General features: G+C 40.6%; 1 protein-coding gene across 1 annotated transcript in view; it reads left to right on the forward strand.

Moving 5' to 3' along the window:
• Window positions 1-3,529, forward strand: part of LOC107711676 (YTH domain-containing family protein 2-like) — a 10,836-nt gene extending 7,307 nt beyond the window's left edge. Inside the window, exon 4 of the mRNA XM_016516697.1 lies at window positions 1,475-3,529. Coding sequence (XP_016372183.1) covers window positions 1,475-3,133 — 1,659 coding nt within the window. The 3' untranslated portion in view covers window positions 3,134-3,529. The remainder of the gene's footprint in view (window positions 1-1,474) is intronic.
• The last annotated feature ends 10,295 nt before the right edge of the window (window positions 3,530-13,824 follow it).

Consider the following 13,824-nt stretch of genomic DNA (forward strand, 5'->3'; position numbering starts at 1 on the left):
ATTCTTTTTTTACACAGTACAGTAATACAGTTTTTCACAGACATGTTTAAACACAATAAATATAAGCAACACATTATTCAATGCTTTTTACTTTTGCATTTACTTCTAGATTGATATATTAAGTTGCTCAAGCAAGTGGCAAAACATTTAAACTACTAAGCTTACATTATCACAAACTTACCATTGACAGAAATAGTCAGCTCTACTGCCTTTCCTTTTGCATTGAAATCTTTATTACAAGCAATCCTGCCATTCATAAAGAACTTTGTTTTGCTACCTCCACAAGTGCCATCTATTATTGCCTTATTTAAAAGTGCTCTTTCCCTTTAAACCTAGCCAAAAAGCCTCGTGTTGACTGTGAAACACGGTAGACTTTAATAATATGCATTTATGGTGTAATTACTACATTTTCGTGTCAATCCATGTTCCTATTTACTGCAAAAAATGCGCTGTTACTTTAATTCAGTGCTTGCAGCGCAGCAAAAAAGCAGTAGACTCGGTGCGGAAACTATGCATACGCATTCCTATGCATTCCTCTTATAAGTTATTTAATGAAGAAATATGAAGGTGAGTACCTCACCTTCAGCATTATAATTATTTCACCCGTGCCCGACAGAGACTGAGACGGTGCCTCTGCATGTCGTGCCAAACCTCTCACGGCAGCGTCATCAGCTTGAGATCGGCCTTTTTAGAGACCGCCGATCAATCATCCCAACATGATTATCGGCCGATAGTGATCAGTAGCCGATCAATCGGAGCACCCCTAGTTAGCAGGGCTGAATAATAAAGTTGGCCTGCTGACCTGAGGTCACTGTGAGTTTAAGAGATTGTGTTGGTTGATTTAGGTTTTTTTGTTTTTATTTTTGTTTTTGTTTTTACATTGGATCAAAAATACAGTAAAACCAGCAAATATGTGACATTTTATTACAATTTAAAATAAATAATTTTAATGTACTTTAAGTTGTAATTTATTCCTTTGAAGGCAATGCTGAATTTTCAGGAGCCATTACTCCAATATGCAGTGTCACATGTTCCTTCAGAAATCATTCTAATATGCTGATCTAGTGAACACATTTCTTATAAATGTTGGAAACTGTATTTTTGTGGAGAAGATAATTTTCAGTTTTTTGTTGTTGTTGTGGATTAAATAGAAAGTTCAAAAGAACAGCATTTATTCAATGTATAAATTTGTAATGTTTAGCATTTACATTGTGTTGGCCAGTGAAATTTTGGCAGTGCAGGTAGTAATCTGAACTTCGAGCAGAAGAAATCTTTATTGTTGAGTTCCTGTTGACTTTATTTATTTTCTTTCATTCAGCTTCACTTTCTTTCGAATGAGCAGTAATGGCAAGGGAAAGTAGAGAATATTTAATGACAATACAGATAATTGAAATGGTGCTTTTTTTCAGCACCATTTTCTTTTTAACTGACTGTGCTCTATATGAAAACTTATATATTGTTCTTGTTTTTGCAGAGCAATGCCTATACGGCCATGTCTGACTCCTACATGCCCAGTTACTACAGCCCCTCGATAGGCTTTACCTATTCGCTGAATGAAGCGGCATGGTCTACAGGCGGTGATCCCCCGATGCCTTACCTGGCCTCTTATGGACAGCTTAGCAATGGGGAGCACCACTTTCTCCCAGATGCCATGTTCGGCCAGTCCGGGGCACTGGGGAGCAACCCTTTCCTGGGACAGCACGGCTTCAACTTCTTCCCCAGTGGGATTGACTTCCCTGCCTGGGGGAACAGCAGCTCTCAGGGACAGTCCACACAGAGCTCAAGTTACAGCAGCAGTTACGCCTATGCTCCTAGCACGCTAGGAGGTGCTATGATCGACGGACAGTCTCCCTTTGCAGCCAATGAGACGCTCAACAAGGCCGTGGGAATGAATAGTTTGGATCAGGGCATGGCGGGGCTTAAGATTGGGGCTGGTGACATGGCACCCAAAGTTGTTGGTTCTGGACTTCCTGGAGGGCCATTAAGTCAGGTATCTGCAGCTCCCACCATGCCTCCCGCCTCCATGGCTCCTGCTAAAACTGCGTCTTGGGCGGATATTGCCAGCAAGCCGGCCAAACCGCAGCCAAAGCTGAAAACCAAGGGGGGACTTGGTGGGACGAATCTGCCGCCGCCTCCGATCAAACATAACATGGATATTGGGACTTGGGACAACAAAGGGACTATGCCTAAACCAGCAGCCCCACAGCAGACTTCCCTGCCCACTAATGGACAGCCGCCAAATCAGTCGTCTCCTCAACCAGGTGCTACTGCCGGCGGGGTGCCGCAGCTGCCCCTCAGCAATGGACAGTTAATGCCTCCCACTGGTCAACTCGGCCAGCACCCTCTTCCTCCAGGTTGCCAGCCTGGTGCTGTCCCACCTCCACTCTCCCAGGGCCCTTCCGCTCCCCAACCCTCCCAGCCAACCCGCTGGGTGCCCCCGCGTAACCGTGCCAATGGCTTTGGGGATGCAGCGAGCGGACCTGGGCAATCCCCTCCCAATTCAGGAATGGGTGGTGTTGCTGTGCCATCAGAGCCCCACCCAGTTCTGGAGAAACTGCGCATGGTGAACAACTACAATCCCAAGGACTTTGACTGGAACCCAAAGCACGGTCGCGTCTTTATCATCAAGAGCTACTCTGAGGACGACATCCATCGCTCCATTAAGTACAATATCTGGTGCAGCACAGAACATGGCAATAAGCGTCTGGACGCTGCTTACCGTTCACTGGCCAACAAAGGGCCGCTCTACCTGCTCTTCAGCGTGAATGGCAGCGGGCACTTCTGTGGTGTGGCCGAGATGCGCTCACCCGTGGACTACAACACTTGTGCAGGCGTGTGGTCGCAGGACAAGTGGAAGGGCCGCTTCGATGTGCGCTGGATCTTTGTGAAGGACGTTCCAAACAGCCAACTCCGGCACATTCGTCTGGAAAACAACGAGAATAAGCCAGTGACCAACTCCCGTGACACACAAGAGGTACCGCTGGACAAGGCACGTCAGGTTTTGAAGATCATCGCAAGTTACAAGCACACCACCTCCATTTTTGACGACTTCTCACACTACGAGAAACGTCAGGAAGAGGAGGAGAGTGTAAAAAAGGTAATCTGCAATGCCGTTGCTCCGTCAGGAATATAAAGCTGATTATTGTTTATCCAGTTCTTCACAAAGTTCTTTTGATGTCAGTTTTGAAATGTTAGGACCACTGTTGTTCAATATTTTGATATTGTGAATCTGAAGTCATGCATTTATTCTCTTAGAAATGGAGTTGTTTACCTAATTCAAAAGCATACCCATTTACATTAGGATAATGAATAAAAACACAGTGTTGTTTAGAAATTGCAACCTCAAATGTTGCATATTGTTGCTGCAGGTAATGGAATTGCAGATTTTGTGGTTTGTTGCACAAATGGCTAAACTACGGAGAGCGAGATTATAAGTATACATAAAACGGTTGTTCTCCCAACATTTGCAGAGTCCGTGTACACCAATTCCCTTAAAAGGGTAGTTCACATGGAAATAAAATTTATCATTTACTCTCGTCATTCCAAACCTATTTGAATTTCTGTTGAACTGAACCTTTTTGCATGAAAAAAAATAATCAAAATATCTTCTGTTTTTCATTGTATGGGCAAAAATAGGTGATATATGTATGTGTGTATACGTGTGTGTTCTGTGGAAGGAAATCATACAGGCTTTAGGGTAGAGACACTAAACTGACACCAAAGAACTAGCGCTGAGGAAACCAAACTTTGGCATAGAGTTGTGACGGTACGAGTATCGGTACCAAACGGTTCACGGGGCAAATTCCAAATGGAAGTGATCATCCATATCCCCTTGGAGTGGGAAGTTTGGAGTGAGCGGGGCACGTGCGTGCCATTATGTAGTCGTTTGGAATGCACTTGGCAAAGGGAGTGACGTAATTTCCTCATTATCTTCAGCTGGCATGTTGCCATGACAACGCAGTACGGTGTTCACTGTCATAAATGTATTTTTATTGTTGTTAGCATAACTGTTGCAAATAAACATACATTTTATATTTTAAAATATGCTATATAATATATAAAAACTAATATATAAAACTTTAAAATAAAATGTATTATAGATGAAAATTCATTGTCACGGGAACATGCCAGCTGAAGATAATGAGGAAATTACGTCACTGTTTTTACCAAGTGCATTCCAAACGACTACATAATGGCGCGCATGTGCCCTGCGCTCTCCAAAGTCCCCACTCCAAGGGGATAGGGATGATCACTTCCATTTGCAATTTGCTTCGTGAACTGTTTGGTACCGATTCTCGTACCGTCACACCCCTACCTTGACATTGCTTGCATCGGGGAAAAAAGTTGCACTAGAACACAATGGACAGACTACAACCGCCAACTGACGTGTACTCTCTACTGTTTCCAACTAACGTCTACGCTTCCCATACCAGCAGGTGGCTGTAGTCTGTATTCAGCGTTCAAACAGGGAAACTTGAAGAGCTAGAACAGTGGATATACAAAGCAGTTTTACCATTGTTTACATCAGCTGCGCTCATTACTGACAGATTACTTCAACGTCTTGATTCCACAAAGCCATGGTATTATTAAAATGATCCTCTGGTCAAATGAGGTGACAAGACAAGTGACAAGAATGACAACAAGTGTCTGTACATTCTTTCTTTACCCAGTCATTGGTTTGCTTTTGTAATTTCTGATTTTTTTTTTCCGTGTATTTTCTAAGCTGAATAGCCAATTGGAGTTGTCTTTCTCGCTGACGAGCTCCATCGCCGATTCGACATGCAGAATCGTCCAAAAAACTAAAGCTGACCGATGCTCAAAAACCACCCGACATTGCCCGACGCACACCACTTGTCCTGGGCTTTAAACAACATGAGTAAATGAATTAAATTGTATTATTATTTTTGAGTGAACATCCCTTTTAACTCATGGTGGTGTTACTTTGGGCAAAAGACTGACAGGCCCTATTTTTTCTCCACAGTCTTACAACCAGATATTTTCAGAAATTATTTTGGGGAAAGATTTAACCAAGGATTCAAAAAGAGGAAAAACAAAGCTAAATGAAGACTCTTCTTTTGATTTCTGTTGACCTAAAAGACTTTGAACTTGTAGTAAAAGAAATGACACGATTATTCATAGGACTACAACTTAATTCTATAGGATTCTAATCGTGAACCCAGTAATTCTCACCTTAATTAGGGTCTTCAGGATCACTTTAAATTTAAAGGGAGGTGTTTTTGATTAGAGTTGGAGCTAAACTTTGCAGGACAGTCGATCGCCAGGAGCAGGGTTGGGCACCCCTGCTCTATAGGCATTTCTCTGTTAACTCCTCCTCTTTATTGGAGCTGAAACCATCCAGTCAGCAGTCAGGACGTGCAATGATCGTTGCCTTCTCAGTGGATGTTCCATTATTGGTTAATTGGCCACTAGTCGGTTCAAGTCTCATTACCTTCTGAGGGAAAAAAAAAAAAAGTTTACCCAGTTTCAACCAAGATTATAAAATGGAGAAAAAAAAATTTAATGAATGTTCAGGAATGTCCAGTTTTTTTCTGTTCCTGTTTTTTTTGTGTGTGTGTGTGTGTGTGTTGGTAATAGAGGGTGTTTGGCAGGGGATGGTAAACGGAGAAGCCGATTTGTTGAGTTAAGGCTTTTGCTCATGATCAGTTTTATAGTGTACAAAAGGGGGCTGTGTTTGAGAGTTGTCAGCTTATTTTCCATTTACTCCTTTTTCTTCTGCAAGTTAAAGAAACAATGTTGCTATGGGCTGCTCTCCTCCCGTAATTTTTTTTTCTTGTCTTTCTCTTCCGTTTCTTAAGTCTGCATTGAGGTGGGCCTTGCACCCTCTCTCTCTCATAATCAGTTCATTAAAAATAAATGTGGTATACTCGGCAGAACATGTATGTTGCATTTTCCCCTTCTTTGATTAAAAACTACGTCATGCACTAACCTGTGTCCCAAACTGCCTGGTCCCCCTCCACCCAGCACCCACACTCCTCTCCTACACTAGCTGCCTGCACACTTCACCCCTTCTACTTTGTTCATGTCAGTGCATTGAACGACTCTTGCAAAACTGCTGGCATTTAGCAGTGTCAGAATAAAGATGCTGCACAAAGCTTCAAGTGTGTTTGCTTTCTGAAGAAGTGAATTGATAATATGACCAACAATTTGGTTGGTCTGTTCTTATTGGCAGTTTGAGGGTTTTTACCTGTATCCATGGCCGTTGTCGCAACAACAATTTGCCTTTCTTGTGAAGAAGCCATCTGTCAGAAACCTTGAGTGAAAAGCCACCTGAATAGTGAATTAATAGTTGGGTTAAGTATGGTTAGACATACTTTTAACTTATTTCAGTTAAATCATTCATTACCCCATAGCTTAATGTTTGAGCCAGGTCAAAGAAATGTGTCATGATAAAAATGCTCTGGAGATTCTCACAAGCTGAAATGTGTTCTCTGGATTGACCAGCTTTTCTCACATTGAGTCACCTAGGTATTGCATGAAAGGGTTTGATTATTTAAAACGCTGTAATAAGAAATTCTTTATAATTTGTGAGTGATCGTGTGGTTTTTATCCGCAATATTGATTAACCGGTTTACTTCTCAGGAGCACTTTCTTAATAAGCCTCTCGGTGGCGCTGTTTCCACATGTCACCTGAACACAGTCTATGGGTTTTACCTTGAGGAGTGTGTAATCAAAGCTTGTATGTGTTAGGAAATCGCCAAATTCCTCCATCATTGTTTGAAAAATAGAGTAATTTTACATTTATCAAAGTTGCATGTCAGCATCCAAAAATCACAGTGGGCCGCCTTCAATACTCTTCGAGAGAAGGACAGGTTTAATCCTAAAATGGCGGCACTGTGTGGTAATGGACATGTTTGTCCATCAGGGGGCGTTAAATACTTTTTTACGCCTCCTAAACTGATGTAAACGACCCGTTTGAATGAAAAGAATAAGAACTCGCATTTATGACTAGTTTACATTTTATTTGTTACAATTATGTACTTTTTATTCCGTTAATTTGAGACTGTCTACGTTTTTTAACAAAAGATCGTTCCAAATTAAATTACATAACTAAACCCTTTAAAAAGGCATAGCTCACTCAAAAAAAAAAAAATTCTGTCGTTTTCTTACTCTTGTGTCATTCTGTATGACGAACTGTATGGCGTTCGGTCTTCTGTGAAACATAAAAGGATATATTTTGAGAAATGTCTCACTTTTTTTCTTTCACAGAAGAAAGTAGGCCTAAGTCATCCAGTTTTGGTATGACACAAAGGGTGAGAAAATGAAGACAATATTTTCTTAAAAATCCTCCTTTTGACCACAAAGAGTCACAAGTAATATTGCAGTTCCCTATACAATTATAAAGAATCAAACATGTTCCACATGGTGAAGATTTTGTGACCATCCTTCACTCTCAGAAATAAAAAGCTGTCACTGGGGGTGTACCTTTTCAAAAGTACCTAATTATGTAGCCTACATTTAAGGTACCAAAATGGACCCTTTAGGTACAACTGTAGCCTACCTTTTGAAAAAGTACTGCCCCAGTGACAGCTTTTGTAGCCTACCTTTATTTCTGAGTGTTGTTTGTATTGTATTTCTGTGTGCACAACATTAAACCTTTCACTTTGTTTTATGAGGTAAAATCATCAGATACATTTCACACTATAGTGTATATGCCCATTTTAAATTTTACTATCCAACGGTTTTGAGCTTTGGTAATTTGTCAAGGGCCACTGTGTCAGTGAGGTCACAGCCATCAATCATTTAAACCTTTTAATTGACTCTGTGGTAGAGCTCTGCCTCCTTAAGTGCTAAAACCAAGTGTTTACAAGTAGCCTTATATGTGTCTGAATCAGTTCTTGTCTGATGTGTGTTTGGCTAGAGTGTGTATGTATTTGTGTCTATTTTAGAACATGAGATATTAACGTGTCAATTTGGGTACTTTTGTGTGTGTGTGCGTGCGTGCGTGCGTGCATTGTTGATATTGGGGGAGTTTTACTTATGAGGGAGAAATAAGATGCAGCACATGGCTCAACCTGCCGTCTGTCTATACAATGCTGCCTGAGGGGCCCTTCTCTGACCTCAGCCTCTCTCTCCCCAGGGACCCCAAAACCTCTGGGGATCCCCAGACAACATGAAGGTGGGGAGGGGAACGGCACGTGTCTCTGAGACCATCGATGCGGTGTATGTTTAAGACAGATGCAGTCTAGTCTGTCCATGTGTCTACTGTCATTCTTCTCTGAAAATAGAGCAAACCAAATAGTGTACATGCCTGCTGATGTTTACATTTTACTTCATTTTTTGCTGTTAAAACTGTAGGGTGCCTTAGGTTTTAAAGAAAATCAGAGCCCCAAAAAAATATTGGGAAAATTCGTATTAAACCATTTCACTTTAGCATGAAAAAGACTAATATATAGGTTTATCCTGCATACTTTTGGATCAATCGCTATAGCAGTGCAGGCCACTGGAAAGTCTGCAGCGATTTTCAGGCTTTTAGATCTCATCCGTGTGGCCGCTGATAACAGGCTGCACCTGAATAACAAAGAGACGCAGGCCTGAACTCAATCAGTCTCGGGTTTAAGAGCAATAAATGTTGTGAATTTCTGATTTAGGTTCTTCTTGTACCCCAGACAGTATTATCGCTTTTTATCCTGCTGCCGTTGCCGTCCGGATTGTGTGCGGGGTGAGGGGCGAGGAGCGCGCGCTCCGTTTATCAGTGTGTTGACAGTCGAGCAGCCGCGTGCGTTCGGCGCATTATCAAGAGCGCGCGCATGTATTTTTTGCCATTAGTAACGCCCGGCCATGTCTGCAGAAGATGCAATTTACATAATAAAATAATTTCTGTTTTACACCGAGGGACCGAATTAGGCCTATTTCAAACGAATATGTATATAGTATGGAGGTCGAACGAAAATATGAAAGGGTCCTTTTAAATGTCCTTTCTATTGTATAAAATGTATTTAACAGCAAAAAAAAAAAAAAAGAGATAAATAGCTCAATTTTAATTGAAAACATTAAGAATAAAAAAAACAATCTGAATTTAGGCTGATTTATTATATTCTTATGCAAAATCTTGCACATTTAACGATGCCTAATTTTCTAGATTTAAATGATCCATTTGTTTATAAGCATCGGCTATTTGTATATTTTTTATATATAACAAAGAAATTATCCAAATTAATTTTATTCAAAATATTCATTAATTCTAATTTGCTCTTAATTTTTCTAAATGATGTTAAGTTGTTTTCCATTTGCTAAATCTTACGAATAGTTGTCATGTCTGTGTTTATTTATTTTTTTCTCTGTAGAGGATTTTGAAAGACTGTAGGCCTAAATTAAAAACAAAAAACATAAAAAATAAAAAAAAACTTAAAAATAAACACATAAATTCTCATTATTTGTTAATATCTTTTTCCAGAGACCGAATATTAGACATACTGAAATTTTAGGCTATTTGTCGAAACTTTTTCATTCAAATGCTTATCATTTTATAATTATGCTCCATTATTCTTTGATACAAAATAAATTGTTTTACGTGTAATTTATTTTACTTATTCGTGGTCGTTATAGGTTTGTGGAATGCAAGAATGTAACACGTAACCTCAGCATGGTTAAAGTCCAAGGTAACGTTCCTCTCAGTCATTTTAATGAATGTTGTGCAGAATTATCTTTCGGAGTGGTCGCCTATATTTTAAGTCGTCCTAAGGACAAATGTGGAAAAGTATGGACAAGTGTGGAAAACATAAACACGTCTCAAAGGTTTGTAAGTTGCACGACCAAAAAACCTTTTGTGTAAAAGTATATAAGCTTAAAATGCAACACCAGCAACGTCATATGCAGTATGAATGACTGTCAGTGATTAATATGTGCTTTTATTGTCTTCACAGTTGTGTGTTCCGTCGACGGAAATCTAGCCTGAGGGGAAGAGCCTCATCCCAGACCCTGTTTGCCTTTCTTTTGTGAGTAAAATTCATCATTAGTCATAAATAAATACGTAAACTTTGACCCCTCTAAACATCTGGGCCACGTGCCTAGAGCATGATAGGTGATTTATTACTGCCAGTTTGAAGGAACATGATTTGAATGGCAGAAGCTTGACTTTGGGCATTATGTGTTTGTGTTTGTGCTGTTCTCCTGTTTAAAATCTGCAGTAGCAGGTTGTAACAAACCTCAATAATGCACTACTAAAGATTGTTTATCTTAAGGGGTTTGTTGCAACTGCCCCTGATCTTACTCCAAATTCACTGTGTCACAGATTTGGACAATGCTGTCAGAGATGACAGAATTGTGAAATATTATATTTTTAAAAATCTGCACAGATTTAGTGGGTAATATTTAAAGCCCTTTTTCCCATACTCACTATACTGCGTTTGCATATTACACTCCATTGCTTGCAATGATGGCTTGTGTTGTGAAATGTAGGTCATAACGCAACCTTTGCAGTTTTCGCCTCTGAGCTTTTTGCAGAGCATTGCCACTAAATATAATCTTATGGTTTGGAAGAGATACATCCGTGCCTTTCGTAAATCATTATATGCATATTAGGCCCTGTGTTTGTGTATTTTTGTTTAATGTAATGAATATTCAATGGTCTATTTAAGTGTTTGCCATGTATAAAGGGATTAGCTGGTTGCATGATATCGACGTGAATCAAATAGGGGTTGGCAAGTGTAGTGTATTATTTTATTGTGCACATATGATGTCTAATATGAAACCACAGTTGTAGTGACCGTACTAAACATGACACTGTCCCGTCGATCGGTCGCTCAGGTGAGTGCTGCTGTTGGCTTTTCTCTTGGCATTCACCGCGTGCCTTAATTGTATTGAAATTAAATCAAGGTCCACTGTGAACACAAAGAGCAAAAACCCAAGTTTCTGAACGTCGTCCAACTTTGTCTTTTCCTACAAACTCTCTCTGTTCCTCTTCATCCTTGCAGTTTGGTCTGTTCTCACGGCTAATGGTTCAATCATGCACTTCAGCTTCCCTGCCGGTTCTCTCACTCGTCTGTATTTGGTCCCTATGCACTGTGCACATCCTGTTCTTGTCCTTCAGTACAATACCACATTTCTGTGCTCATCTAAAATCCCTCTCTTCTCACCTGTCCTCCTCCTCTTGCATCTGATGTGGGCTTCGGTGGTGTTAGTGCAGTCCAAACAAGAAGTCCTAATCTTGCACACACACACTCACGGACACGTACAAACACACTACCGCACATCTTTCCGAGGGTTCTCCCTGTGCGTGCGGGTTTTAAATTGCATAATTCCCAGTCTTCCATCGGCCTAGATGTGTGGTAAGAACAAAACATACATGATAGTGCAACACAGTGTATCTCATGCTCATATTTTACACACATTCAGAAACACATTTACAAAAACATTCAGACCTTCACAATTCTAGCTATATCCTGTACCGAATGCATGTCCTGAGAAATTACAAGACAGAGAGAGAGAGGAGACAGAGAGGTAAAGAGGATCTACCTTTTGTTGTACCCATTCTGCTAGAAGCCCTGGCACCTGCCTTCTGTTTCATTCCAGCAGACCTTTTCCCTCTCTCGGCCAAACAAAGAGGACCAGCAAAGCTGTATGTGAGGGATGTGCGAAGATGCAAAGCTATGCACTGCTCTCCTCCTCGTCTATTCAGCACGTCCACCGCCATGATGAGACGGCTGCCAGCATCACAATGTAAAGCTAGCGCTTCCCTATGACAGTCTGTTCTCCCCCTCTCTCCCCCCACCTCTCTCTCTGTCTTTTTATTTCTCTCACTCTCTCTCAGCATACGCACACCTATACGGCAAGTAAAATAAATGAAATACGACAAGTACGGTTAAAATCACATCACATAAAATGAGTTGAAGCTGACGATGACAGTTGAAATAAATGCATACGTTACAAAGAAGATGTACATGTATTTAGGAAAATAATAATATTCCAAAACACATCAGTTACAGCCACAAGCATCAGATCACATACAGCAATTACCCAGAAGCACGGTCTATTTCTTCAAAACTACTGACATTAAGCAGCAAATTATCTTTAGCTTCGTTCTTTTTCCTCGCATTCTCGCTCTAGCGGAGAAAACAGAATCGTATATCCTGGTTTTTCCCATTCTCTTAGTTCCGTCAGTTCTTGCTATTCTCCATCCAAGGGTAAACAGGGGGTCCTGCTGAAGCTCTCTGCCCCAGCTGAGGCTCCTTTTCCTGGGGGCTGGAGAGCGGGATTGCAAGGGGAGATGTTCTGGGGGTGGGGTGGAGTGGGTTTAGGGGAGAGGTAGGCAGGTAGGAAGGTTTTCACGCACGCAGGAAGGGAAAATCAGGTGCTGGGATGTTGCAGTGGCTTAAAAACCAAAACCAAAAAAAAAGAGGAGTATTCTCCCCCGTGAGAAAATCAGCCTGAGAAAATCCAGTTGTGCACGCCACAAAAAATGTTTTTTTTAAACGAAAAGCTGAGAATGCGCATATACATATATAAACACATTATATATGTATACATATCCAGAGGAAGAGGGAAGGAGCAGGTATGCAAGGGATGAGCGGTTCACACACACGGTCACACACACACTGTGCTGCGCACATGCTCAGGCTACAATTTATGCTCTCCGTTTGACACCACCCCCACCTCCCTGGGCACATACATACGCGCTCACACACACACACACACACACACGTGCGTGTAACGTCCCAGCTGATCATGGTAGAGAGATTAGATTGTAGGGACAGCTGGCAGGGATTACACACGCAGGGGGTTGACTGAGCAGGGGAGGGGAGACCCTCTCTGACCAAGATGTATACACACACACATACACACACAAAATAAATTGCACATAAATGCAGGAAGAAAGTGTGCAGCATCACATTTACTTTGAAATATGATATCATATAAATGGCTGCTATATTTGGAAATAAGAACACGCACTCATAAACTGAATGCAGGACGCACCTAGTGCGCATCTAGATGCTGAGGGTTAATGTATGGTAATACATACTGACTGCTAGGGGGTGTCGGGGTGACACAGTTGACCTTTGACCCTGGACCACTCCATCTTTTCAGGGTGATCAGCTGATTGCAAAAGGGGGACCATGGGGAGGCAACCCAATATGCTCCCCTGACACGCACGCACACACGCTGAGACGATACATCATGCATGATATAACACGAGCCGCTACTTCGCTAATGTGCAATATCACTGTGAACCAGTGGGACGGGAGCTTAAAATGCTAAATAAATTTTCGTTTTAAATCATTTTTTCTTAGTTCGTCCGCATCACACTTGATAGTGTTAAAACTGGAAGCGTTTCAAAGCGTGAAACCCCAGTGAACTAGCTGTACAGAAGAGATCAATACTGTTTAGTCTTGGATTTTGAACAGCATTTGAACTATATCTGACATTTAAATAAATTCTATGCTTCAGCGTTTTCTGGTGCGGAGGACTGCAAGAACGTTCTGTTCTTTGAGAAAAAGATATTTTAAAATGTTATGCAAAGTATGCATGGCTATTTAATAAACCTTTTTTCACTATTTTTTATGAAGAAAAATAATATGAATTAATGTCATTAAAATACTTAATAATATATATGGAGTGTAATAATTATATTAAATATATTCATATAAATATTTTTAAAAAATTATAATGATAAATGAATTAAACATCACCATACAATGATAGACAGAATGACATTATTTAATGGAGCTAAAACATAAAAGAGAATATTCTACAACTTAAAAATGAAGTCTTAAAAACTGTGTGTTTGTGTGTAGCATGCTGAATATGTCTCCTTGCTCTATTTATGTCTTTGTCAATGCGTGTATATTCCTGCATGAGATCATTATT

The sequence above is a fragment of the Sinocyclocheilus rhinocerous genome, unplaced genomic scaffold (assembly GCF_001515625.1).
Source record: "Sinocyclocheilus rhinocerous isolate Xijiao unplaced genomic scaffold, SAMN03320098_v1.1 scaffold2117, whole genome shotgun sequence".
In the NCBI taxonomy this organism is placed as follows: domain Eukaryota; kingdom Metazoa; phylum Chordata; class Actinopteri; order Cypriniformes; family Cyprinidae; genus Sinocyclocheilus; species Sinocyclocheilus rhinocerous.